This window comes from Macroventuria anomochaeta, assembly GCF_010093625.1.
Source record: "Macroventuria anomochaeta strain CBS 525.71 unplaced genomic scaffold BU25scaffold_6, whole genome shotgun sequence".
Lineage (NCBI taxonomy): Eukaryota > Fungi > Ascomycota > Dothideomycetes > Pleosporales > Didymellaceae > Macroventuria > Macroventuria anomochaeta.
The window spans coordinates 376,058-397,134 of NW_022985367.1; the positions used below are offsets into that span (position 1 = coordinate 376,058).

The window sequence follows — 21,077 nt, forward strand, 5'->3', positions numbered from 1 at the left end:
TTGAAGGGGAAAGGGCTGGACCGGCTCACTGGAGGTGTCCATGGTTCACCTGCTGTCACACAAAGAACCAAAGCCCACGAGCCCTCCGTTTGTGCCAACCCTTGAAGCAGTCAACACGACCTCTACTGTCAACCCACTATCTTTACAGCCCGCGGGCAACTCTCAGCCTTACAACCTTCCTAGCGCCGCGGGGATCTAAATCTGGGAAACCAGGGCTCCCGCTTAGCCCCCAGCGGCCCAAGCCTCGAACGCTCCGCTCCGAGAGAGGCGCACGTCGCACGTTCAGCTCCCCCGCCCGCCTTAATATCGAGGTTTCGAAATTCGGCCATCGTCTTTTGTCATCCCATCCCTCGCTCATCGATGCCCCATCACCTCCACCGCCACAGCCTGCCCTAGGCATCACCGCTCGCATCGTAGACGACGCCCACTCACCATGCCACGCCCGCGCCGGCCGCCGGGTGCTGGCCTCACGCTTACGACGCTCCTCGCAATCGTCATCCTTGGACCGTCCATCCTCGCAGTTGCTCAGCAGCAGCAACAGCCAGCCCGCAGTGTGCTTGCACACACCATCCCCCCAAATCACGGGAAATCCACACACTCACAGGAGAGTGCGGGACATGTCGCCAGACGTCGACCGAACTCCCCCGTGCTCGCCCAGGACGAGAGCGCCCTAGCAACACATGTCTCCTCTGCTCCAGCGGTCTCCGCTGTCAGAGCCCCCTCTGCCATCAACGCAGCCACAGATGCCCTTGCACCGAGTGCGCGTTCCTTGCAGGACTGGGAAGTTGAGGACTTTGTTCTCTTGGCGACCGTCGATGGCCGCATCCACGCACGAGATCGATACACAGGAGAGGAGATATGGGAGCTGACCGGGCAGCCCATGCTCGAGACCATCTACAATGCCTCCGGCGGTACCGGAAAGCTTCAAGACCAGCCTTTTGTCTGGATCGTAGAACCTAAGGAAGATGGAGCTCTCTATTTCCTGACGCCCGGCCCCTACCCAGCACTCCACAGGCTCGGCATGACTGTCAAACAACTCGCCAACTTGGCTCCATACTCCAGCGAAGACCCTGCGCTTCCGGTAGTCTACAATGTCGAGAAGTCTACGTTCATGCTCGTCGTCGAGGCCGCATCAGGCAAGATCAAGAAGAGTTTCAGTCCGAGCGGAACGTATTCAGTTGACGATGAGAGTTGTGCACCTAAAGGCAGAGACTACTTTCACCCGCAAGAGCGCGAGTGCTCAGGATCCATCAATCTGGGACAGACGCAATACACGATCAGCATCCACAACAAGCAGACGAACGAGCATATCTGCACCATCAAGTATGCAGAGTGGGCGCCGAACAACCGCGACCGTGATCTGCAGATGCAGTACTCAGCTACTATGGACAACCAATACATTTACAGCAGGTTCAATGGAGAAGTAATTGCCCTTGACCACAATCGACTCGGAAAGTCTCGTGATAGGCCTCTCTTTAGGCAGGAGCTACCTTATCCTGTAGCACGAGTGTTCGATGTTGCCCGGCCCACAAACGACGACTCACCGGAGCCTGCCCTGATCCTACTTCCTCAGCCAGCTGGGAAGGCCCGGTTAGAAGAGATGGCCAAGCATGTATGGTTGAACACAACTGAAACTGGAGCTTGGTACGCGTTATCGGAGCAGAACTATCCTGTTGTGACAGATGGTGCCCCGAAGGCCTCCTGTTACAAGCCCAAGGACCTGCTCGACTGGGATGGCCCTCACTCCCTCCCTGACCAGAAGAGCTTGGTAGGAGTGCACGAGCTGGATCACAAGCTTGAGACTCCGTCAAGATACTTAGCAATTGCGGCCCCTACTGCCTATCATGCAGAAGAAGGTCAGCCCATCTCTCGACCGCCAGAGACATCACCTATGGAGAGGCCAATGATCGATCCTCCGCCTCGCGCTGAGACGATGATTGAGACACGAGCGGCCGCCGTCTACACCATCCTGCTGTGCTTTCTGGTCATGGCTGGTACCGTGTCAGTCATGAAATATCCTCCACAGCTGGACGCGCTCAAGAGCTTCTTTGTCAAGTCGGCTGAGCCTCGTAAGGCTAAAGAGGCGCCTATCTCGGTTTCTGCCTCTACTGTCTCAGAGCCAGAAATCAGGGCAGACAGCCTGGTCGAGATCAAGCCTAAAGTACAACCTGAAATTCAAGCTGAAGCCAAGCCAGAAGTGATGCCAGAAGCTGAGCCAGAGAGCAAGGCAGTGAAGGTGCTAGCTGCTGAAGAGCCTATTGCTGAAGTTGTTACCCTATCAGAGCCGGTCCAAGAGGTTGCAGTCGAGGTTCCCCTTACTCAAGAGGTCAAGGAGAAGAAGGTGGTGACTTTCGATATTCCAGAAGACGAAGAGGCAGACCTTGAGCCCCTTTCGAGGACCACCACTATTGAACAATCGTCTCCAATGGAGGGTGACTCGGATGAAGCCACACCGGTCCCAAGTGAAAAGGCTACTGCCACCAGCAACACCGAAGGCGCCACGCAGGGTTCCAGTGCCGCCCTTGCTACCCCGACAAAGAAGAAGAAGACGCACAGAGGAAAGCGAGGTGGGCGCAAGCTCAACAAGAATCAGCAAAAGGAAGAGGACGATATCGACCGGATCGTTGACGCTGCCAAACAACTCGATCCTGCAACAACCCTACATCCTGATGAGGTCACCATAAACGGCGATGACATGCAGGACGTCTCCAACATGAAAAGGATTGGAAAGCTTACCATCGATCAAGACAAGCTCCTAGGCAACGGTAGTGGCGGCACCTTCGTATTCGAGGGGAAATGGAACGTAAGTGTTTGGACATTTACATTGTTGCAATATTGACTAAACAATTGCTTAGGAACGTGACGTTGCCATCAAGCGAATGCTTCCTCAATATTTTGGGCTGGCTGAGCAGGAAGTCAAACTCCTTCAAGAGAGTGATCTACATCCGAATGTCATTCGCTACTTCGACGACGAGAAGGACGAGAACTTCTTGTACATCGCCGTCGAAATGTGTCAAGCCAGTCTCTTCGACCTGTTCAGAGATGGCAGGCCTGGCGAGGATCTCACTGATTCTCAGCGACGCCTGGTAAACGAGATCAACAGGGATGTACAACGCGCCCTGTACCAGCTCGCCAATGGTCTCAATCATCTCCACAGTTTGAGAATCATCCACCGCGATATCAAGCCTCAGAACATCCTGATCGCGTACCCGCAACGAACCCAAAATAAAGGACCACGTCTGGTGATATCTGACTTCGGACTCTGTAAGACATTGCCAGACAACGTCAGCACCCTCATTGGCACTACTGGCAATGCGGGTACGGTTGGCTGGAAGGCCCCTGAATTGATTTCGCAGCCTAGGGATGTAGACAGAGGCAGCTCAACTGGCTATTCTCGCGACTCTTCTACCTCCACAGACCCTGTCGCGCAAGGTGTCAAGCGAGCTGTGGACATATTTTCCCTAGGCTGTGTGTTCTACTACGTACTCACCAACGGTTGTCATCCCTTTGATGATGAAGAAGGCTGGATGCAAATGCGTGAGTACAACATCAAGAAGGAGAAGGCAAATCTTGAGGGGCTTCGCTTGGGCGACGACTCTGAGGAGCCTTACTGGCTCATTCAGTGGATGTTGAAGACACGCCCTGAGGATCGTCCTACCGCTCTCCAGGTCATGAACCATCCATTCTTCTGGTCGTCAGAGAAACGCCTGAACTTCCTTTGCGACTGTTCAGATCACTGGGAACGTGAGCCACGAGACCCACCTTCCCCGCACCTGTCTATCCTCGAAGACTGGGCCGAGGAGATCCTGGACAAAAGGATGAACTTCCTTGCGAAGCTTGATACCGCCTTCATCAACTCACTGGGCAAGCAGCGCAAGTACACCGGAGATCGAATACTGGATCTTCTTCGTGCTCTAAGGAACAAGAAGAACCACTACGAGGACATGGATGAGAACGTGAAGGCTAAGGTCGGTCCTTTGCCTCATGGATACCTGAGGTACTGGACTACCAAGTTCCCCACGCTGCTCATGTCATGTTACGAGGCTGTTCAGCAGTGTCGACTCGAGAACGAGCCTAGGTTTAGGCCGTACTTTGAGGGGCAGACGATGTAGTAATCGTTGTATTGGTGTGTAGCTCGGTGTTGATATATTCTTTATGTGATGGGAAGTGTGATTAGCGTGTATAGCTTAGGTGTCAAATACCATTCCTACCCACTTGAAGTCTTTTGTCAACTTTTGCAGTTTCGAACACCATGTGATCCTTGAGTTCGTAAGGACCCCTTTCCCTGCTGCGGCCATGGAACGCGTCAGTCAACGATCAGACCCCCACCTGCTCAAAATAGCGACTGTGCGCCAAGTTTCAATACTGTGTTCGGACAACAGACTTGCGCTAAACGTGAGACGGAGAGCGATTCGCTTAGATTCGAGTACAAGCCTCACCTCCTTCAATCATAGCGGCGCAGGAGGTGTTCGTTGCTGCCATTTGTTCTTTTTGTTTTTGCAACGTCACGTTTTGATGGTGGACTCGCCAACACCATGACCCACCGACCCATTCCGGCCGTTGGGCTCGCGTCTGCGATTCTCCAGATCCTCGACTTTTCCATCAAGTGCCTGCAGAAGCAGAACCAAATATTTCAACCCAGCGATTCTGAATCCACCCCTGTGGTAGAGAATGCGCAGGTGCTGCAGAGGATTGTGGATAATTTGTACCGCCTGACGGATGCGATTGATCATTCTGAACTCAAGAAACTCAGCGATGGGAGTAAAAGCAAGCTGAGTGAGCCGGCGCAACAGCTTCTCAAGATCAGCGAGGAGACGAAGGAACTGACGGGCCCGCTGGTCGATGCGCTGCTGCAGACGCAGGCGAAAGGCAGTTTTGGCGATCCGAGATGGGGCACCGCGCGTGAAGCGCTGTGTAATGGGGTCTGGAAAGAAAGGGATGTTACGGGGTTGAAGAAGAAATTGAGGGCTGTGAGGAAAGAGGTTGATGTTGCGCTCTTGCTTGCGCTGAGGTTGGTATCATCGACGAGGAAAATGGGGAAAGGGGCTGACGGCTTGCTAGACAGTATCTCGATCAGTCCGCTGAAACAGGACTCCCTGTGTTCAGCGAGGAAGGACCGCGTATGCCGCACTGGGAGAAGTGGCAGAATGAATCACTGGATGCTGTGCATGCTAATGAGTGGAAACCGAAGAGCAAGAAGAATGTTGAAGAGTTCTCGAAGCAGGTTGACCAGCTGATTGCCGCGGCGAACGAGGCGCATTTCTGCGATCAGGTTTTTGAGATATTGGCCTTTGAAGAACTGGATGATCGGTTGCATTCCATTGCTACGCCGCACGAGGGTACGCTGGAGTGGGCGTTTGATGAACAGCAAACTGCTGAAGGGGGTGTGCTCGAGTGGCTGGGGAATCAGAGGGGAGAGAGTCTATTTTGGATTACAGGAAGACCTGGTGCGGGCAAGACGACACTGATGAAGAATCTGTTCCGGAATGATCGGATTTTCGACTACCTGGAGGCATGGTCCGGACATGCACCAGGTATCACATCTGGATTCTTTTTCTGGAACAGCGGGACCGAGCTGCAAAAATCTGGACTTGGACTACTACGTTCGTTACTGTACGAGTCTCTGCAAGACATGATCTATGGGCCTCTAGAGCAGGACTTGGGGATCATACAATACCTCTTTGCAGACCGATGGGAGCAGTTCCGCTCCTACGGCGGCGGCCTCGACTCCCTCTCCTACACCGAACTACGCTGCGCATTCGAACTCATGATCTCAGATACAAGCAAAAAGTTCCTCTTTATGATTGACGGCCTTGACGAAATCGATGAAGCGGGAGATCTGGTCGACGTAATCCCTCCTCTCATCAACGCTAGCAAAAAGGAAAACGTCAAAATCCTCGTATCAAGTCGCCCCTCCCCAGCCTTCCAAGAAGCATTCGAAAAGCGCCCGAGACTATGGGTCGACGACTACACAACAAACGATGTGCACGCGTATATCCTTCACAACTTCGGCCAAGACGAGTCTCTCGCAAAACTACGCGGCAACACCGTCGTGCCAGAGGAAATGGACATTGTCTCCATGCTATCCGAGACCTCATGCGGGATCTTCCTCTGGGGTATCCTCGCAACCAAGTTCCTGCTGCAAGAACTCACAGGCAACGATAACTTCACAACCCTTCAAAACCGCGCAGAAATGTTGCCATCAGATCTCGACGAGCTCCTCTCACACATCATGTCCAACTTCGAGCCCACAGACCTCGAACAGGCGTGGAAGATCAGCGTCCTGATCGAAGCACACGGCTACCCAAGCCTCCTGCCTCTCTCCTTCGCACTCTCCAGTGACGAAAAGAGCAGTGTAGCAGCCGGTCGGCACCCCCTGAAGACTGCTGAGGTGGCGCAGAGGATAGACGATATGCGACAAATCCTGACCTACAAATGCCGCAACTTGTTCTCCATCTTCGACACTTCAGCACCAGACCAACTCACCCCTTCCATCGACAGTCCAGAGAGTCTGAAAGTAACATACTCCCACCGCTCTATACGGACTTGCTTCCTCTCCTCGCCCGCACAGAAGGGAAAGCTCCTGGTCAACGACTTCAACACAACATCCGCATGGTCGGCCTCGCACCTCACTTGCCTTAAAACCCTCACATCGCCATCCACAAGCGGGACAATGAGCATCTGGGCCCAGCTGGCGCGCTGCATCGAGTGCTCTCTCGCCTTGACAGCTCAGGACGGCAAAGTGCACATTACATACGTGTCCAGCGCACTGGACACCGCGCTAGCGCACCACACGCAATCCCCGACGAGTTCGAGCAGCTCGAGTCTAGCAAGCAGCAAACGACCAACAAGCTCCTACCCCTCCGCGCCCGTGGTCGTCAGCTCCGACTTACCATCGTTTCCCGGCATACCGCTGACAACGAGTCTCGACCTCGCCGTATTCCTGAACTTACAGTCATACGTGGCTGTAAAGGCCAAGGACGCTGACAGGAAAGCGGTACGGCATGCCATGGACTACAGCGCTGCGATGCGGAAGAGGATCGGTGTTGGCGGCGAGGCGATGTGGCTGGGTAGCAAGGAGAAGGGGAGTGGAAGGGGGCTGGAGAAGGTGAGAGCCGAGTATGGGAAGAACAGGTCGGAGGTGGATGCGCTGCTGGAGTATTATGTGCAGGCGGTGCGGTGGGGGAAGAAGCCGCCGGTGCTTGAGCTGCCTGAGACGGTGTGAAGGGGGTGTTAGGAGATGATGGTTTGTGGCGATTGGGGGTTGGGAGATGTGAGGGCGGGTTGTTTTGTTGGGTTTGTGGAGAATGATATCCTGGGTAGAGTTGATTTTGAATGCATTGCGGTTGTTTGTTGTATACTGTGTGGAGTGTGTGGAATGTGTGGAATGTGTGGAATGTGTGGAATGTGTGGAATGTGTGTGGAATGTGTGTGGAATGTGTGTGGATGCAGAGTGTTCATTGATCTGCTACCAACGTGTCGTATTATCGTACATGAAGATCATGCTGATGCTCATGCTCATGCTATCATGCGAAGCCAGCAATAGGCTCTTATACGCTCCCTTCGTCTACAACTTCTGGTAGTCCAGCTTGCCCTCCAGCTTCTTCGACTCTGCCATCTTGCGCACGGCCTTGTTGAAGTCGTCCTGGTTGATTGAGTCTCGGTAGTCCTTGATGGCGAAGAGACCGCTGGAATCATGTCAGTAAAATCCCCAAGTATGCATGTTGGAAGGACTCACGCTTCTGTGACAACGTTTCGCAGATCGGCACCGTTGAAGCCGTCGCTCATCTTGACAATGCTTTCGAAGTCGATCTCGCCGTCTGTTTGCACGCTAGCCGAGTGGATCTTCAGGATCTCGAGACGGCCGACCTCGTTGGGCAGCGAGATCTCGATCTTGCGGTCGAGACGCCCGGCACGCAGCAGGGCAGGGTCGAGTGTGTCTGGCCGGTTTGTTGCCATGATGATCTTGGTCTGTCCGAGGTAGTCGAAACCGTCCAGCTGGTTCAGCAGCTCCATCAGTGTACGCTGGATCTCGCGATCTGCCGATGTGCCTTCCGAGAAACGTCGTCCACCGATAGCGTCAATCTCGTCCATGAAGATGATGCAGGGCTCGTGCTCCTTTGCGTAGCCGAACATCTCACGGATGAGACGCGCCGACTCTCCGATGTACTTGTCGACGATGGCTGACGAGACGACCTTGAGGAAGTTTGTCTCCAAGCTGCTCGCCACAGCTCGCGCCAACAGCGTCTTTCCGGTGCCAGGCGGCCCATAGAGCAGGACGCCCTTTGGCGGCTTGATGCCCACTCTCAGGAACAGCTCGGGGTTCTTTAGCGGCAACTCGATGACCTCTCGCAGTTCGCGAATCTGCTCGTTCAGACCACCGATACCGCCGAAGCTGACCTGGCCGGGGTCCTCCAGGGACATGTTGTAGACGAGGGGGTCCACTTCGCGGGGCAGCATTCGCATGATGGTGAGCGTGGTCATGTCGAGGGCGACTCGTGTTCCCTGCTTCAGCTTGACCTTGTCGACCTTGGACCGACATCCCACGACGTAGCGGGGCCCTGACGATGCCTTGACAATGACTGCGACCATCAGTATCCCGCTCTGGGCATTGTAGACGCAGACGTACATCTCTCCTCGTCCAGCTGCTTGAGGACCTCTCCTATTATCTGGCCCACGCTCTGGAGCGCCTTGATGTTGTCCTCTGAAACGTCGAAGTCGTGCTGCAGGCCCTTGATCTCCAACCGCAGGTTCTTGAGCTTTGCCTCCCACTCTCGCGACTCCAGCAGCTTGCCCTTGTAGCCCTCGAGGGCGTGCTCGCGCTCCGGATCGCTGCTCATGGTGACGGCGTGGTGATGTGAAGGGGTGGCGGAGGGCGGAGGCGGTCCGAGAGGCGAGCTCCAGGCGGTGATGTCGCGTAAACACTGCGTTTGCCTGCCAAGCGAATACACGTGCCAGCAGCAGACTGTGTGCGGACAGGGTCGTGGATGCGGGTACCTGGGCGAGAGGCTGGTGTGTGCGTCGAGATGGTGTTCTGGCTTCGGAAGCTTCTCGCTCACACGGCCGCTGGAGCTCTGAGGCAGGGCGCACTGGCCTAGCGCGACGTAGTGCTTGGCATGTATGTCGGCGGTCGGCGTTCGAAAAAAAATGGTGCCGATTGCACTCTCCAAAAGGGTTGGAAAGCACAAGCTTCGCCGTTCCTTCACAGCCACCGCCATGTCCTCGTTCTTCACCGCGCCTGGCTCGCAGCGCAAGCGGAAGCGGCCCGACGCCAGCTCGACCGTCCCCCGGAAGCGAGCACCCGCTGCATCGCAGTCGAGAGCCCCCGCCCGCGCTGAGCGCGAGGACTCCATCACCGAAAGCGAAAGCTCAGACGGCGAGCGCGCCAACGTCTTCGACGCGACCGACGATGAGTCTGAGACTTCAGACGACGAGAGCGAGACGGCGGCGGAGAAGCGTCTGCGGCTGGCACAGCGCTACCTCGACAACATCCGCGGCGAGGTAGAGGAAGAGGTGGGCTTCGATGCCGCGCAGATCGACAAGGACCTGATCGCAGAGCGGCTGAAGGAGGACGTTGCAGAGACGAAGGGCAAGATCTACCGCAAGATTGCAGAAAAGCTCGATTTCGAGGAGGCGTCTCACGTGTTTGGAAAGTCTGGGCTGCAGAAAGCTATCACGGGATGCGCCGTCAGGTTACCGCACGCATGGACAATCAGCAAGGACCTGGTCGTCGAGAAGTGGGACATCGCAGACCCAAAGTCGTACGCTGCAGACCCGGGGCGCTCCTCAAATATCACGCCGCGACGGACACCCAGAAGGCTCTTCTGGAGAAAGGGCGACAAGAACAAGAAGGGCGACAGGGACTACCTGGGCCACACGGGCGAGATCGTCTCTATCGCTGTCTCCGACTCTGGCAAATATCTGGCCACTGGCGACAAGCACGCACGCCTGATCATCTGGGACGCCGAAACGCTCACTCCGCGCAAGCTGTTCACGCGGCATCGAGATGCTGTCCTGTCGCTGTCGTTCAGGAGGGGGACCGAGCAGCTCTTCTCTGGGGGAGCGGACCGGGCTGTCATCGTCTGGAGCGCGCCCGAGTCTGCATACATTGAGACGCTGGTAGGACACCAGGACGCGGTCATTGGCATTGCAGGAGGAGTCGAGATGAACCAAGAAACATGCGTTAGTGTTGGCGCACGCGATCGCACGGCACGACTGTGGAAAGTCGTTGAAGAGAACCAGCTGGTGTTTCATGGCGGTGGCACAGCAAGACAGAAGGGTCTGGACAAGCTGCGCAAGGGCCGTTTTGGCAAGGACGTCTCATATCTTGACGAGAAGGCTGAGGACAGGCAAGTCAACGGTGACGACGACGACGACGACGACGACGACGACACACCGATCGCCTACGCAGAAGGCTCTATCGACTGCGTGGCTCTTCTCGATGCCAGCCTCTTCGTAACAGCATCCGATAGTGGCTCATTGTCGCTATGGTCCGTCCAAAGGAAGAAGCCGCTTTTCACCTACCCCCTCACTCATGGTCGAGACCCAGCTCTGCCCGCTGAGGCGATGTCCGCAAACGACGATGCCGCGACCTCAGGGAAGAAAGGACCCCGTTTACCAAGATATGTCACCGCGCTTGCAACCGTGCCGTACGCCGATCTCATCCTCACAGCGAGCTGGGATGGCTGGATACGAGCATGGCGAGTCGGTCCCGAGAAGCGCACCATCGAGCCAGTAGGGAAGATTGGCCGAGTCCCAGAAGAGGAGGGTGAAAATGGCATCCTCATCCGCGGCATAGTGAACGGTCTGTCGGTGCAAGAGAGAGGAGACAGGGGCAAGGAGGGCCTGTGTGTAGTAGCTGCGGTTGGCAAGGAGCCCAGGCTAGCCAGATGGATGTCAGGGAAGGTCAAGAACGGTATCTATGTTTTCGAGGTGCCGAGGAAGGCTCTCCACAAGGATGCCGCGGACGACGAGGAAGAAGACGTGGAGTGAAAAGCGACATACTTGCATTGGAGCGGAGTCTTGCATCTAGATACCAATACCATTCCGACATCTGTTCTGATACCTCACTCACTTCTTCTCTGGTGCGATTGAGGCTTCTTGACGCACATCTAATTCCTGTAGGCTCAGGCAGCATAGTCAAAGAAAATCTGCTCCGACCGTCGTACCTCGATATGTTGAGAGTGACACGTGAGAGCGCGCCAGCTCCGGCGGCCTCTGACGAACTTCAACTTTTGCGCGCCGCAAGAGTGCCTTGTTACCAACAATCACCACACAACGCCACCTGCGCAGCCATGGCTTCCAACGGATCAGAGTCGCCTAGCAAAACAAAGCGCTCTCGCGCTGAAATGGAGGCAGAAGATCAGGATATGAAGGAGCCTGCCGCGCAAGCAACTGACGGTATGCATGTCCTTTGAAGCTCACGCGCATATTGCCTGACATGTGTAGACGACTCTTCCTCGGACGATGACGACTTTGGCCCTGCGCTCCCCTCGTCCGCGCCCAAGAAGAAGAAGCGCAAGCTCCCGTATGAGAAGCTTTACATTGCTGCCCTGCCCGCCGCCCCACGCTACTCCAAGTCGCTGATGCACCGCGACCAACTGTGCTTCACCGTCTTCACGCCATACACCGACTTCCTCATAACAAGCTCCATAGATGGCGTCGTCAAGTTCTGGAAGAAAGATTACGGAGGAATCGAGTTCGTGAAAGAGTTCAAGGCGCATACTGGCGAGATACGGTCCGTCAATGTCAGCGCAGACGGACGCAGTTTCGCGACTGCTGGGTCAGATAAAACAGTCAAGATCTTCGACGTTGTCACATTCGATCTGCTAGCTATGTTGAGCCTGGATTACAGTCCTCAGGCGGTATGCTGGGTCCACGGTCGCGGCGCAAGCTTTCCACAGCTCGCTGTGAGCGCAGAAGACAACGCTTGGATCCGGATATACGACGGTCGAGGCGAGAACCTGGAGCCACTACACACTCTGAAGAGCATACACCGAGCCCCCGTGAGCCTCATGGCATACAACAACGCATACGACTGCGTGGTCAGCGTAGACCAGGGCGGCATGGTAGAGTACTGGCAACCCTCCGGCAACTTCTCCAAACCCGACAACGTCTTCTCGATGAAATCCTCAACCAGCCTCTTCGACTTCAAAAAAGCAAAATGCGTCCCCTCTACCCTGACCATCTCGCCCACAGGCCACCAATTCGCAACCCTCTCCTTCCCCGACCGCAAAATCCGCATCTTCGACTTCCCAACGGCCAAACTGCACCGCACATACGACGAGTCCATCGAAACAATCACCTCCATGCAACAAGCCGGCACCGCCGTGCAAGCACTCGAAGACATCGAATTCGGGCGCCGCCTAGGCATTGAGCGGGACCTCGACACGCCTCAACTACGCGCCCGACAAAACGTCATCTTCGACGAGACAGGCAACTTCATCCTCTACGGCTCCATGTACGGCATCAAAGTCCTCAACACGCTAACCAACAAACTCGTCAAACTGTACGGGCGCGAAGAGCCTTTGCGGTCGCTGTGGTTGTCCCTGTACCAAGGCCAGCCGGACAAAAAGCGCGTGACGACCGTCGAAATGGCGGCCTCTGAGAACCCGCTGCTGCAGGAAGCGGAGGCGAGAGATGCGATGCTGGTCAGCACGGGGAGCGGGAAAGTGCGGTTCTACATGTACACGAACGACACCAACACGTCCAAAGACCGCGATGTGCAGAATGAGAAGCCTCGCGACAACGCACGAACCAAGAAGGAAGACGAGAGACAAGCAGCGACCGGCACCACAGCGGTCCTGCACACCACCTACGGCGATATCACACTCCGCCTCTTCCCCGACGCAGCGCCCAGGGCTGTCGAGAATTTCGTCACCCATAGCCGGAACGGGTACTACAACGACGTGATCTTCCACCGCGTGATCCGCAAATTCATGATCCAGACGGGCGATCCGCTGGGCGACGGCACAGGCGGCGAGTCCATCTGGGGCAAGGACTTTGCGGATGAGATATCTGTGCTTAAGCACGACAAGCCGTATACGTTGAGCATGGCGAATGCGGGGCCGGGCACGAATGCGAGTCAGTTTTTTATCACGACGGAGAAAGCTGTAAGTGAAGATTCTTGGCGGATATGGAGAGGGGGTGGCATGTTTGCTGACAACAGTGTAGCCCTGGCTTGATGGCAAACATACCATTTTCGGCCGAGCGGTGCAGGGCATGGACGTTGTGCACAAAATCGAAAACGCGAAATGCTACAAGGAAAAACCGGAGGAGGATATCAAGATCATAAGCATCAGCATCTCATAAGCCGAAGGTAGAAAGAGCAGTTCGATCAACGGCACCGACAGCACGGGAAAGAGCCCTGGATATACTCGGAAAAAGAACCATAGTATATGACCTTGAACTTGTCGAGCCCATGTACGAAGAGGGCTGGAGCGTTCTTTGGGGAGAATTGATCATCCCAAAGCCTCGCTGCCGCGTGCAAAAATCCGAAGCGTGCAATTTGCAATCCAGTCTGTTGCTTTGAAGAAGACATTGTGTCTGTGGAAGAAACTCCTGTTCTTCTTGCCAAGGATATCTAATCGTTGTTAGCTCTGATCTCTACACTCATCCTAAGCAATCCTCCCAATGAACCAGGCCGCCGATCCAAATACAAAGAAGTAAGGCCAAGAGCTGAGAGGCGAAGAGAGTGGAACTTACATAGCGGGATTGTAAGCGCGCAGATAGCAATCTGTACCGAGCCGAGCGCGATGAACATCTTCTTTGTGCTGTCGGCTTGCACGAGCCAGTCGAAGCCCTTGAAGGTTAGGCCGAAGGAGAACAGGTTCTTGAAGACGAGGAGGCAGGTGAAGCCTTCGACGGACATGTCGCCTGTGGACTGTTAGCCAAAACCGCTTTCTCAACTCATTGCACAATTCTTTCCCACCCCGTCAAACTCCCTTGCACTCCGTTCCACGCAGCCATATCGAAGGAGTTGAGACTTACGATGAGCATCGACGATATACAGCGCACTCGCCACCGCCCCACACACCATGCCCATAACCACCAAAGCGAAGAAGAAGTCAGGCCAGAGCCATCCATACTTCAACGGCTCGTTAGTAGTCCACCCAAACCCATACAACCCCGCACCCCCCAACACCATCTGCGGCAACACAAGCACCATCCGAAATTCGGGCTCATAAACCCCGTTGTTCCACCTCGTCAGCAGCTTCGCGCTCGAATCGCTTATCAGCCCACACAACGCAAAGCCCAGGATCGCCCCGATAAAGGCCCCCGTGTACATGTATCCAGTCTCGAGCTCGCCGAACCAGAGCGGCGGGCCCAGGAAAATAGCAGCGAGCGTGACCCCGATGAGCACCGTGAAACCGATCATTACGCCTTGGATTAGACATGCCCAGAGGATGCCTGGGTGGAAGAATAAAGGGAAGGGCCGGAAGAGGAGGTGGATGTAGTGCTCGTCTGTTTTGCGGCCGTTGAAGGGGGCGAGGGATTGGAGGAAGGTGGCTTTGGGCGGTGGTGGAGACGGTATGGTGCTGGGTTGGACGAAGGTTTCGTGGCCTTCTTTTAGGACGCCGCCTCTTTCGGTTTCGTCGGAGGTGGAGATTGAGGTCGTTCCGTTGTTGCGAACGTCTTTTAGTTCATAGCCGGGCTGAATCACGAGGTTGCCCATGGTGTCGATGTCGAAGCGCGCGTCGCGCTTGTACGTCGTCTCTGGGCAGAAGAATATGACTAGAGGCAGCAGTACAGCAGCGAAGATAGCAACGAAGTAGAATGTCCACTCGTACCCAATGCGATCTGCTATCAGTCCCACGAACACCGGTGTCAAGAACGCACCGCCGAACAGCGCAAGGTTGGAAAGCGCCATGCGCAGTCCGCGCTCATGCACATGATACAAATCGCCCACTGACGCATTGACGAGCGCTTCGAACGGCGCAAGTCCCACGCCCTGGAAGATGCGTGCCCATAGGAAGGAAGCGTAGTGCGGTCCCGTTGCGCCGCCCCATACGCAACTGAAGATGACAATGACGGCGCCGAGGATGTAGAGGTGTCGCTTTCCCCATATGCGTGCGCTGGGTACGAAGAGTAATCCTGCGATGCCAACGCCGAGGAGGTGGTACCCAGTCAAAAGGGCCATGTCAGTGAGGGAGCGCTCGAAGATGATGGCTAGCGACACGGTGTTGGCGGCGAGGAGGGGGGACAGGGTTGCTGCGATGACGGAGAGGAGGGAGAGGATTACTATGATGAGGTCACGTTTCCATAGTGGCCAGTTCTGTCAACATCAGTATACATGCCTTCACAGTCGTACCTTAGTGGATGTCGGGTAAGGCTGAGGCCCAAGTCGCGACTTACAAGTGGATCATTAGGATCGTCTGAAGGCTGCGGAACGAGCAGTATCTTGCCCGTCTTGTCGTACTTCAGATGACTTCGCGCTGCATCTTGCGCGACCTCTCTTTTCCTGTCGCCATCGAGCACGAAGGCCGTCCCAGGGACATGCTCCAAGTGTCGATCCTCCAAGATCCCAAGGCCCATGTTTATTGTGGAGAACGTCTAGAACGGACCAAACTTCGTCGCGGCCAGCCCTGGGTGGTTCAACTATACATTAAGAGCGCATTGTGAGGGCGTGTAGGTGTTGTACGGGAAAGGACGATTTACCTAACGGACGAAGGCGTCAGACGAGGAAAGAGCGATTGTTGGGCTTGGGCTGGAGGTCCTCGGAAGCGCGGGAACTTTCAGGCTTGTAGTAGAGTGAGTGGCCCACACGGGTCGATCTGGGGGTCACAGGTGGGCCGGACCCTTGTCCTTGCCCAAAGCAGGCGGCTACACCATGAACCAGGAAATGCACTAGTGAGGCTGAACTTAAGGCGAAAAGGCTGTGTATGTCAGGCTATTGTGATAGCGATATGATTTGTTTTTCAATTTCGATGCTGTAGTCCACTAGGTATGAGGTTTCCTCCCCTGCTCATCCAATCGCTCCTTGTGGTCCATTCTAGGTGCTCACTCATCTTCTCCATGCTGGTCATGTCTGTGCCGTCCTATGCTCGCATCCTTTGCGACTATCCATACCCAACCCCGCCGAAAAGTAAACGCCGTATGATGAGAAATGCAAGGTTCGCAACCTGGTATCTATGCTGATGTATGCTGCGTGTGCGCCGCAGAACACCGTAGGTAAACACTAGCCAAAATCATTAAATCAGAACAAACGGTATGTGAGTGAGGGGCGCTGTAGCCATAACGCCCCCATGAACCCGAAAAAAAAAACGCCAATCAATGCGGTGCTGCTAATCCGCTTATGTTGTTGTGTCGATCTGATGCAGTGTTTCGTTCGAGAAACAGCTATCGTGCAGTGCCCTGAGACGATGGCGAACTGCGGCTGGCAGGATAAGGCGATGGCGCGCTTGTAATCGAATTGCGCTTCTGTGCTTTCTGGATTTCCAGCTTTTTCTTCAGTGCTCGGTGTCGGGCCCTCATCTGCTCGAGGACTGCCAAACGTTAGTGTGTATTCGTCATCATTAGTATAAGTAAACTTACGCTTTTGAATTGACTGACGGTCCTCAGATTCGAGTCCATTAATCTCTTCGCCCTCGAGCTTACGACTGGACGACTCGTCTTCCTCCTCCAGAATTGCTTCGAGCATGAGGATGGCGGTCCAATAGTTGAGAGCGCAACCCGGCAGATCTGCGCTGACAAGCTCGTTCACAGCAGCCGTCCTGCTCATCTCGAGTGCTCGGTCGTACATCAACTTCTCGGCCGTAACGCCGGTGGTCAGGAGGATGTTCTCAGCTGAGCCAACAGTGGTTGCAGAGCCTGAAGCACCTGTCAGATTCTGTGGGTGGCTTGGATGATCCTCTGGTAGCTGCTGTTGTGCCTGCTTGAGCTTGCGAGCCACGATCTCAGATTTGATGCAGCATTCGTTGAACCTGTCTCGAGTCCAGGACACAACTCGGTTCAGACGCTCTGAGTTTGCGGCCGCGCGACTCATTGCTTCGGCTGATGAACTGCCACGACGCTGTCGGTTCCAGTAACTACCCGCCACATCCATAGCCTTGTTGAGCATGGCAAGCGACTTGACGTACAGAACCAAGGCCTCTTCAGAGATGATCAGGATCGTCTCCGGAGTCAACTCATCGTCCTCGTCGTCATCCTCGATTACATCGCTGCTAGGCTTCCTGGCAACTCCAGTGGGACCGACTCCGAGTCCCTGATCGCTCGGTGCAACGGGTACCAGCTGCTTGTACTTGACTTCTGCGAAGCCATAGATGACGTGGCTCAGTTGAGCAAGCTCTTCGATCTTCTTTACGGAGGTGGCATCTTCGTCCTTGGCTGTCGTCTTGCCACTGTCGCCAACAAGCAAAAGGCTGCTCTGTGCGGTGGGATATACAGGGAATGCAGCGTAGCCCTGAGGTGGTGAGATGCCCTTCATCATTGGCGGCGAAAGGCCGAGACCTCGAATGTTCACCATGTTCATGGCTTTCGAGAGTGCAGAAGTGGCACTTTCAAAGCTGGGACGATACTGTCGACGTCGCTCGTAGGAACCAGGTCGCTGGATGACAGCTGGTATCTTCTGTTGGATAGAGATTGCTCTTGAAGGGACAGTTGCGCCGGTGGTGGACGTTGGCGATCCTTGAGTAGTAGCCCTTCGTCGCAGCGCACCGTCTCGAGTGACCATACGGTCCCTTTGAGTCTGTGGACTTGCAGCAATCTCATCAGCAAGGGCATCGATCTCTACACGACGCTTCTCCACGAAAACAAAGCCTTCGTCTAGGGCCGTGTCCTGCGCAGCTCGCTCTGCCGCATCCCTCATAGCGCCGGTCTCTGTCTTCTGTGGCAAGCACTCGCGCTCAAGACGCTGCTTCAGCCCTGACGACACCGGAGGAGGGTCATCTTTTGAGAAGCGACGACGATGCCCAATAGCCATTGATGGGTCCTGTACCATTGGAGGGCGTGCCGGTGCCGTCATCGCATTGGGAAGGGTCGGACGTCGCTGCTCTCGTACAGGCGCAGGTGCATGCTCTTCAATGGGTGTAATGGGGGTGTTGCTGGCACGTCGGGTTGTTGGGACACGAGGTGGTGTACCGGAGAGGTTGCTTGGACTGGCGCGTGAGACGGGACGGAGTGGTGGTGTCCCTGCGAGGCCAGTCCTGTCTCTAGGCGATCGTGAATACGGGCTTTCTGAAGCGCGGCGCTCCATATCAACAGGCATTTTCTGGACTCGCTTAGGTTGCTCGACCGGTGGTTCTGGTTCCGAGGCTTGCATGTTCAGCGGGAGATCTTCATCGACGAGACCAGGGATTTCGTCGCGGATTACAGGGTCTGAGAAGAAGCTTTCGTACGACATGCGCTCTGTAGGCTTGCGCTTCAACAATGCACGGATGAGCGTCTTCATTGCTCGGCTGGAAACAAGGCCTTCCGGAAACCTAATCTGATCCTTGCGTTCCTCGATCTTGCGCAGAAGCTCGACATGGTTGTTCGCCCTAAAAGGAGGACGTGCAGACATCATCTCAAACATCACAGTCCCTACAGACCATAAATCGGCCTTCGCGTCGTACTTCTCATATCGAAGAATCTCGGGCGCCATGTAGAGGGGAGAACCGCAGAGTGTTTCAGCCAGCGAGGTTGTTGGTAAAATCCTGGCAAAACCAAAATCAGCAATCTTGAGCATAGGCAGCGTCTCGATTCCAACGGCAGGTATTAGCGAGTTTGCGTCAGCGGCCAGTGGCATGCGTTCGAGAGTGCCGCTCTGTGAGTAGTACAAAGAGGACGGATTTAGCAGGAGGTTTTGTGGCTTCAGATCACGGTGGATGTAGTTCTTGGACCTCAGGAATTCCAGAGCGCTGGCCATCTGTTTCGCGAAATGCCTCACTATGACTTCGTTCAGTCCTCCAACGGGCGGGTTTGGGTACTTCTCGATCATGCGCTGTGTTTGCGGGTGGTTGGTGAGGTCCGCCCGTTTCTTGATGAATGCTGATAAATCTCCTAGTTCACAGAACTCCATAATGATGTGCATGCGCGATGGTGTTTCCTGGCAGTCGATCAGGGAGACGATATGTGGGTGGTGAAGGCTTCGGAGGATCGAGATCTCAGACACGAGGTTGTCCTTGAGCTTCTTGTTGAGCTTGTTCATGTTGACAGACTTGATGGCTACGGAAGCTTTCTTCTCCTATTTGAACACCAGCATGTTAGCATTGTTTTATCAACCAAAACCCAACTTGACAAGCAACATCGACGGGACATGGAGCGAGGCAGGGTAGTGACGTACGATGTGTATTCCTCGGTAGACTTCAGCAAAGCTTCCCTTGCCGATGTGTTCCAGGCGCTTGAACTTGCCGATGACCTGGTCTGTCGAGCCTGATGAGGTCGGCGACGCTGCCGACCTACGAGGGGCGTAGGCATTTGATGCTGGTGCTGCCATGATGGCGGTGCTGGCTAACCAGCCAGGGCCAGCTCCTTCTCAGAACGTGTATAGCTGTTCGGCTACCAACGGAGGTGTGGATACAGAGTAGCTGTAAGGGCGTTAAACATGGGCTGGCGGCGACAGTGGAGAGCTGTGTCGAGCGGGGAGCGTCGTGGTCGGTGCCGTTGCTGGCGTCTTGTACTAGGCGGCGAGGCGGTGGGCAGGGATGAGCACCCAGATGTACAGCGAGGCCGTCAACCCAATGTTGTTGAGTGTGCGCAAGCTGCGCGGTAGTGTGTTACAGATATCGACGTAGGCTCCGAGGTGCCTGGGCTGCAGGCGGCCGCGAGCGACTGGCTGGGGATCTTGTCCGGTGAACGGTGCGGAGGTGCAGGCGGACTAGCGATGAGTCGACCTGTGGATGTTGATGCAGTATTAACGGCGAAACGGGGGGGGGAGAAGAATACACGAGTTAGTCAGAGAGAAGAGGAGGCTCAGAGGAGAGGGGGGGTCGGAGCTGCGAGGCAGTCGAAGGTGTGATGCATGGGTATGGCGGTCCTAGTCATTCACGCCAGGCGGACGCGCTAGTGCTGGCGATAACGCAACTGATAGCGGAGCTGCCCTGCACGCGTTGTGTATGCACTTGACGTCTCTGAACCACCGCGAGCTCAGCGGCAGACCTGACCTTTACACCAGAGCGCGCAGCCCCGCAGTACGTCCCCTTTTGCGCGGTCCTGGCGGTACTGCTGCTGTCTCGTGGCGTTATCGTCTCCGCTGGTTTAGACAGGACAAGTCATGTGGTGGACGTCCGAATGACGCCTAAGCTCGTAGTTTGCCCTACAGTCACGCCTTGTGCCACGCCAAAAAAGACGTCTTGCCGCTTGACATTCCTCGATGCCCTTTCCAAACAGGCAACTGTGACTCTATGACCGCAGCAGCCGATCGCAAACATGGGTTTCTGCATACCATGCCGACTCGCCGCGTTGCGGATTGTCCTCTTTGGAGGCGCGTCACGCTGCCTGGCCAATCAGAGAGTTTACCGCATCAACGCTGCCCTTTCGCTCCCCAGATGCTTATCGTGGGGAAGACTGTCCAAGCTGCACCTGTGCCTGCGCCCGGCATTGATAGGCTGCCGGCTGCGCTCGACCCCTCCTCAACATCGTCTATGCATACCGTTTATCATGCAGGAGCGAGTACCGTGGAGCACTTCAGATCGCCCTGGTCCCCTTCTCAGCTATTCACGCTAAGTCGCGGTATGGCGCAATTACCATGGACAGCCTTCACTCAGCATATGACGCTACTTTCATCCATTTCCAAGCAAAGCAACTCCAGCGACAGCCTCAAACACCCGAATGGCAGTGCCAGCCGACCAGGGACTCGCACGAGGCTTTGGTTCTTCATCGATTTATCATTCCAATCGGCATGCGGTCGGCATTGAGGAGTCATGGCGTGTTTCATTCAGCCTCATGCTAAGCCATAGTGACAGCAGCGACATGACCTTGGTACGACCGCAAATATATTGTAAGTGATGCTTCTTCAGAGACATATTTGATCACGCAGGTACAAGGTACAAGCCGTCGAGCCGATGACGTAGATTGAACCCTGCGTTAGGTTCTCGGTGAGACCTGCCGCCCCACGTGCACCATCCGTATGCACGTCGAACATCACTTACAAGAGCCGC

At 55.3% G+C, this 21,077-nt stretch overlaps 10 protein-coding genes across 10 annotated transcripts; 5 read left to right on the forward strand and 5 right to left on the reverse strand.

Moving 5' to 3' along the window:
* The first annotated feature begins 315 nt into the window (after nucleotides 1-315).
* On the forward strand, nucleotides 316-4,218 carry BU25DRAFT_488855 (uncharacterized protein). The gene is made up of 2 exons (XM_033711377.1): nucleotides 316-2,803; nucleotides 2,856-4,218. Exons 1-2 carry the CDS (start codon nucleotides 434-436, stop codon nucleotides 4,110-4,112), a joined length of 3,627 nt encoding a protein of 1,208 aa, XP_033564888.1. The 5' UTR covers nucleotides 316-433; the 3' UTR covers nucleotides 4,113-4,218.
* A 161-nt stretch (nucleotides 4,219-4,379) lies between these two features.
* Nucleotides 4,380-7,254, forward strand: BU25DRAFT_488856 (uncharacterized protein). The gene is made up of 2 exons (XM_033711378.1): nucleotides 4,380-5,011; nucleotides 5,062-7,254. Exons 1-2 carry the CDS (start codon nucleotides 4,536-4,538, stop codon nucleotides 7,223-7,225), a joined length of 2,640 nt encoding a protein of 879 aa, XP_033564889.1. The 5' UTR covers nucleotides 4,380-4,535; the 3' UTR covers nucleotides 7,226-7,254.
* A 166-nt stretch (nucleotides 7,255-7,420) lies between these two features.
* Nucleotides 7,421-9,035, reverse strand: BU25DRAFT_407982 (26S protease-like protein regulatory subunit S10b). The gene is made up of 3 exons (XM_033705693.1): nucleotides 8,630-9,035; nucleotides 7,739-8,582; nucleotides 7,421-7,688 (listed from the first exon to the last, which is right to left on the reverse strand). Exons 1-3 carry the CDS (start codon nucleotides 8,838-8,840, stop codon nucleotides 7,568-7,570), a joined length of 1,176 nt encoding a protein of 391 aa, XP_033564890.1. The 5' UTR covers nucleotides 8,841-9,035; the 3' UTR covers nucleotides 7,421-7,567.
* Nucleotides 9,036-9,216: 181 nt separating this feature from the next.
* On the forward strand, nucleotides 9,217-11,058 carry BU25DRAFT_446317 (WD40 repeat-like protein; the record flags this gene model as incomplete). Its single annotated transcript, XM_033709480.1, has 1 exon — nucleotides 9,217-11,058. The coding sequence occupies one exon, from the start codon at nucleotides 9,217-9,219 to the stop codon at nucleotides 10,990-10,992; it is 1,776 nt and encodes a 591-aa protein (XP_033564891.1). The 3' UTR covers nucleotides 10,993-11,058.
* A 210-nt stretch (nucleotides 11,059-11,268) lies between these two features.
* Nucleotides 11,269-13,112, forward strand: BU25DRAFT_361784 (peptidyl-prolyl cis-trans isomeras-like protein; the record flags this gene model as incomplete). The annotated part of the gene is made up of 2 exons (XM_033703707.1): nucleotides 11,269-11,400; nucleotides 11,449-13,112. Coding segments are annotated over exons 1-2 (1,770 nt in total), but the record flags the coding sequence as incomplete, so codon positions are not given.
* Nucleotides 13,113-13,260: 148 nt separating this feature from the next.
* Nucleotides 13,261-13,782, reverse strand: BU25DRAFT_245629 (uncharacterized protein). Its single transcript, XM_033701577.1, has 2 exons — nucleotides 13,705-13,782; nucleotides 13,261-13,582 (listed from the first exon to the last, which is right to left on the reverse strand). Exon 2 carries the CDS (start codon nucleotides 13,538-13,540, stop codon nucleotides 13,337-13,339), a length of 204 nt encoding a protein of 67 aa, XP_033564893.1. The 5' UTR covers nucleotides 13,541-13,582; nucleotides 13,705-13,782; the 3' UTR covers nucleotides 13,261-13,336.
* On the reverse strand, nucleotides 13,563-13,784 carry BU25DRAFT_407984 (uncharacterized protein). The gene has a single exon (XM_033705694.1). It carries the CDS (start codon nucleotides 13,760-13,762, stop codon nucleotides 13,583-13,585), a length of 180 nt encoding a protein of 59 aa, XP_033564894.1. The 5' UTR covers nucleotides 13,763-13,784; the 3' UTR covers nucleotides 13,563-13,582.
* BU25DRAFT_245628 (MFS general substrate transporter) lies at nucleotides 13,783-15,738 on the reverse strand. Its single transcript, XM_033701576.1, has 2 exons — nucleotides 15,355-15,738; nucleotides 13,783-15,274 (listed from the first exon to the last, which is right to left on the reverse strand). The coding sequence occupies exons 1-2, from the start codon at nucleotides 15,532-15,534 to the stop codon at nucleotides 13,904-13,906; spliced, it is 1,551 nt and encodes a 516-aa protein (XP_033564895.1). The 5' UTR covers nucleotides 15,535-15,738; the 3' UTR covers nucleotides 13,783-13,903.
* Nucleotides 15,739-15,883: 145 nt separating this feature from the next.
* BU25DRAFT_245704 (Serine/threonine-protein kinase atg1) lies at nucleotides 15,884-19,867 on the reverse strand. The gene is made up of 3 exons (XM_033701580.1): nucleotides 19,262-19,867; nucleotides 16,534-19,162; nucleotides 15,884-16,484 (listed from the first exon to the last, which is right to left on the reverse strand). Exons 1-3 carry the CDS (start codon nucleotides 19,412-19,414, stop codon nucleotides 16,339-16,341), a joined length of 2,928 nt encoding a protein of 975 aa, XP_033564896.1. The 5' UTR covers nucleotides 19,415-19,867; the 3' UTR covers nucleotides 15,884-16,338.
* Nucleotides 19,868-21,077, forward strand: BU25DRAFT_245688 (uncharacterized protein). Its single transcript, XM_033701578.1, has one exon. The coding sequence runs from the start codon at nucleotides 20,322-20,324 to the stop codon at nucleotides 20,832-20,834; it is 513 nt and encodes a 170-aa protein (XP_033564897.1). The 5' UTR covers nucleotides 19,868-20,321; the 3' UTR covers nucleotides 20,835-21,077.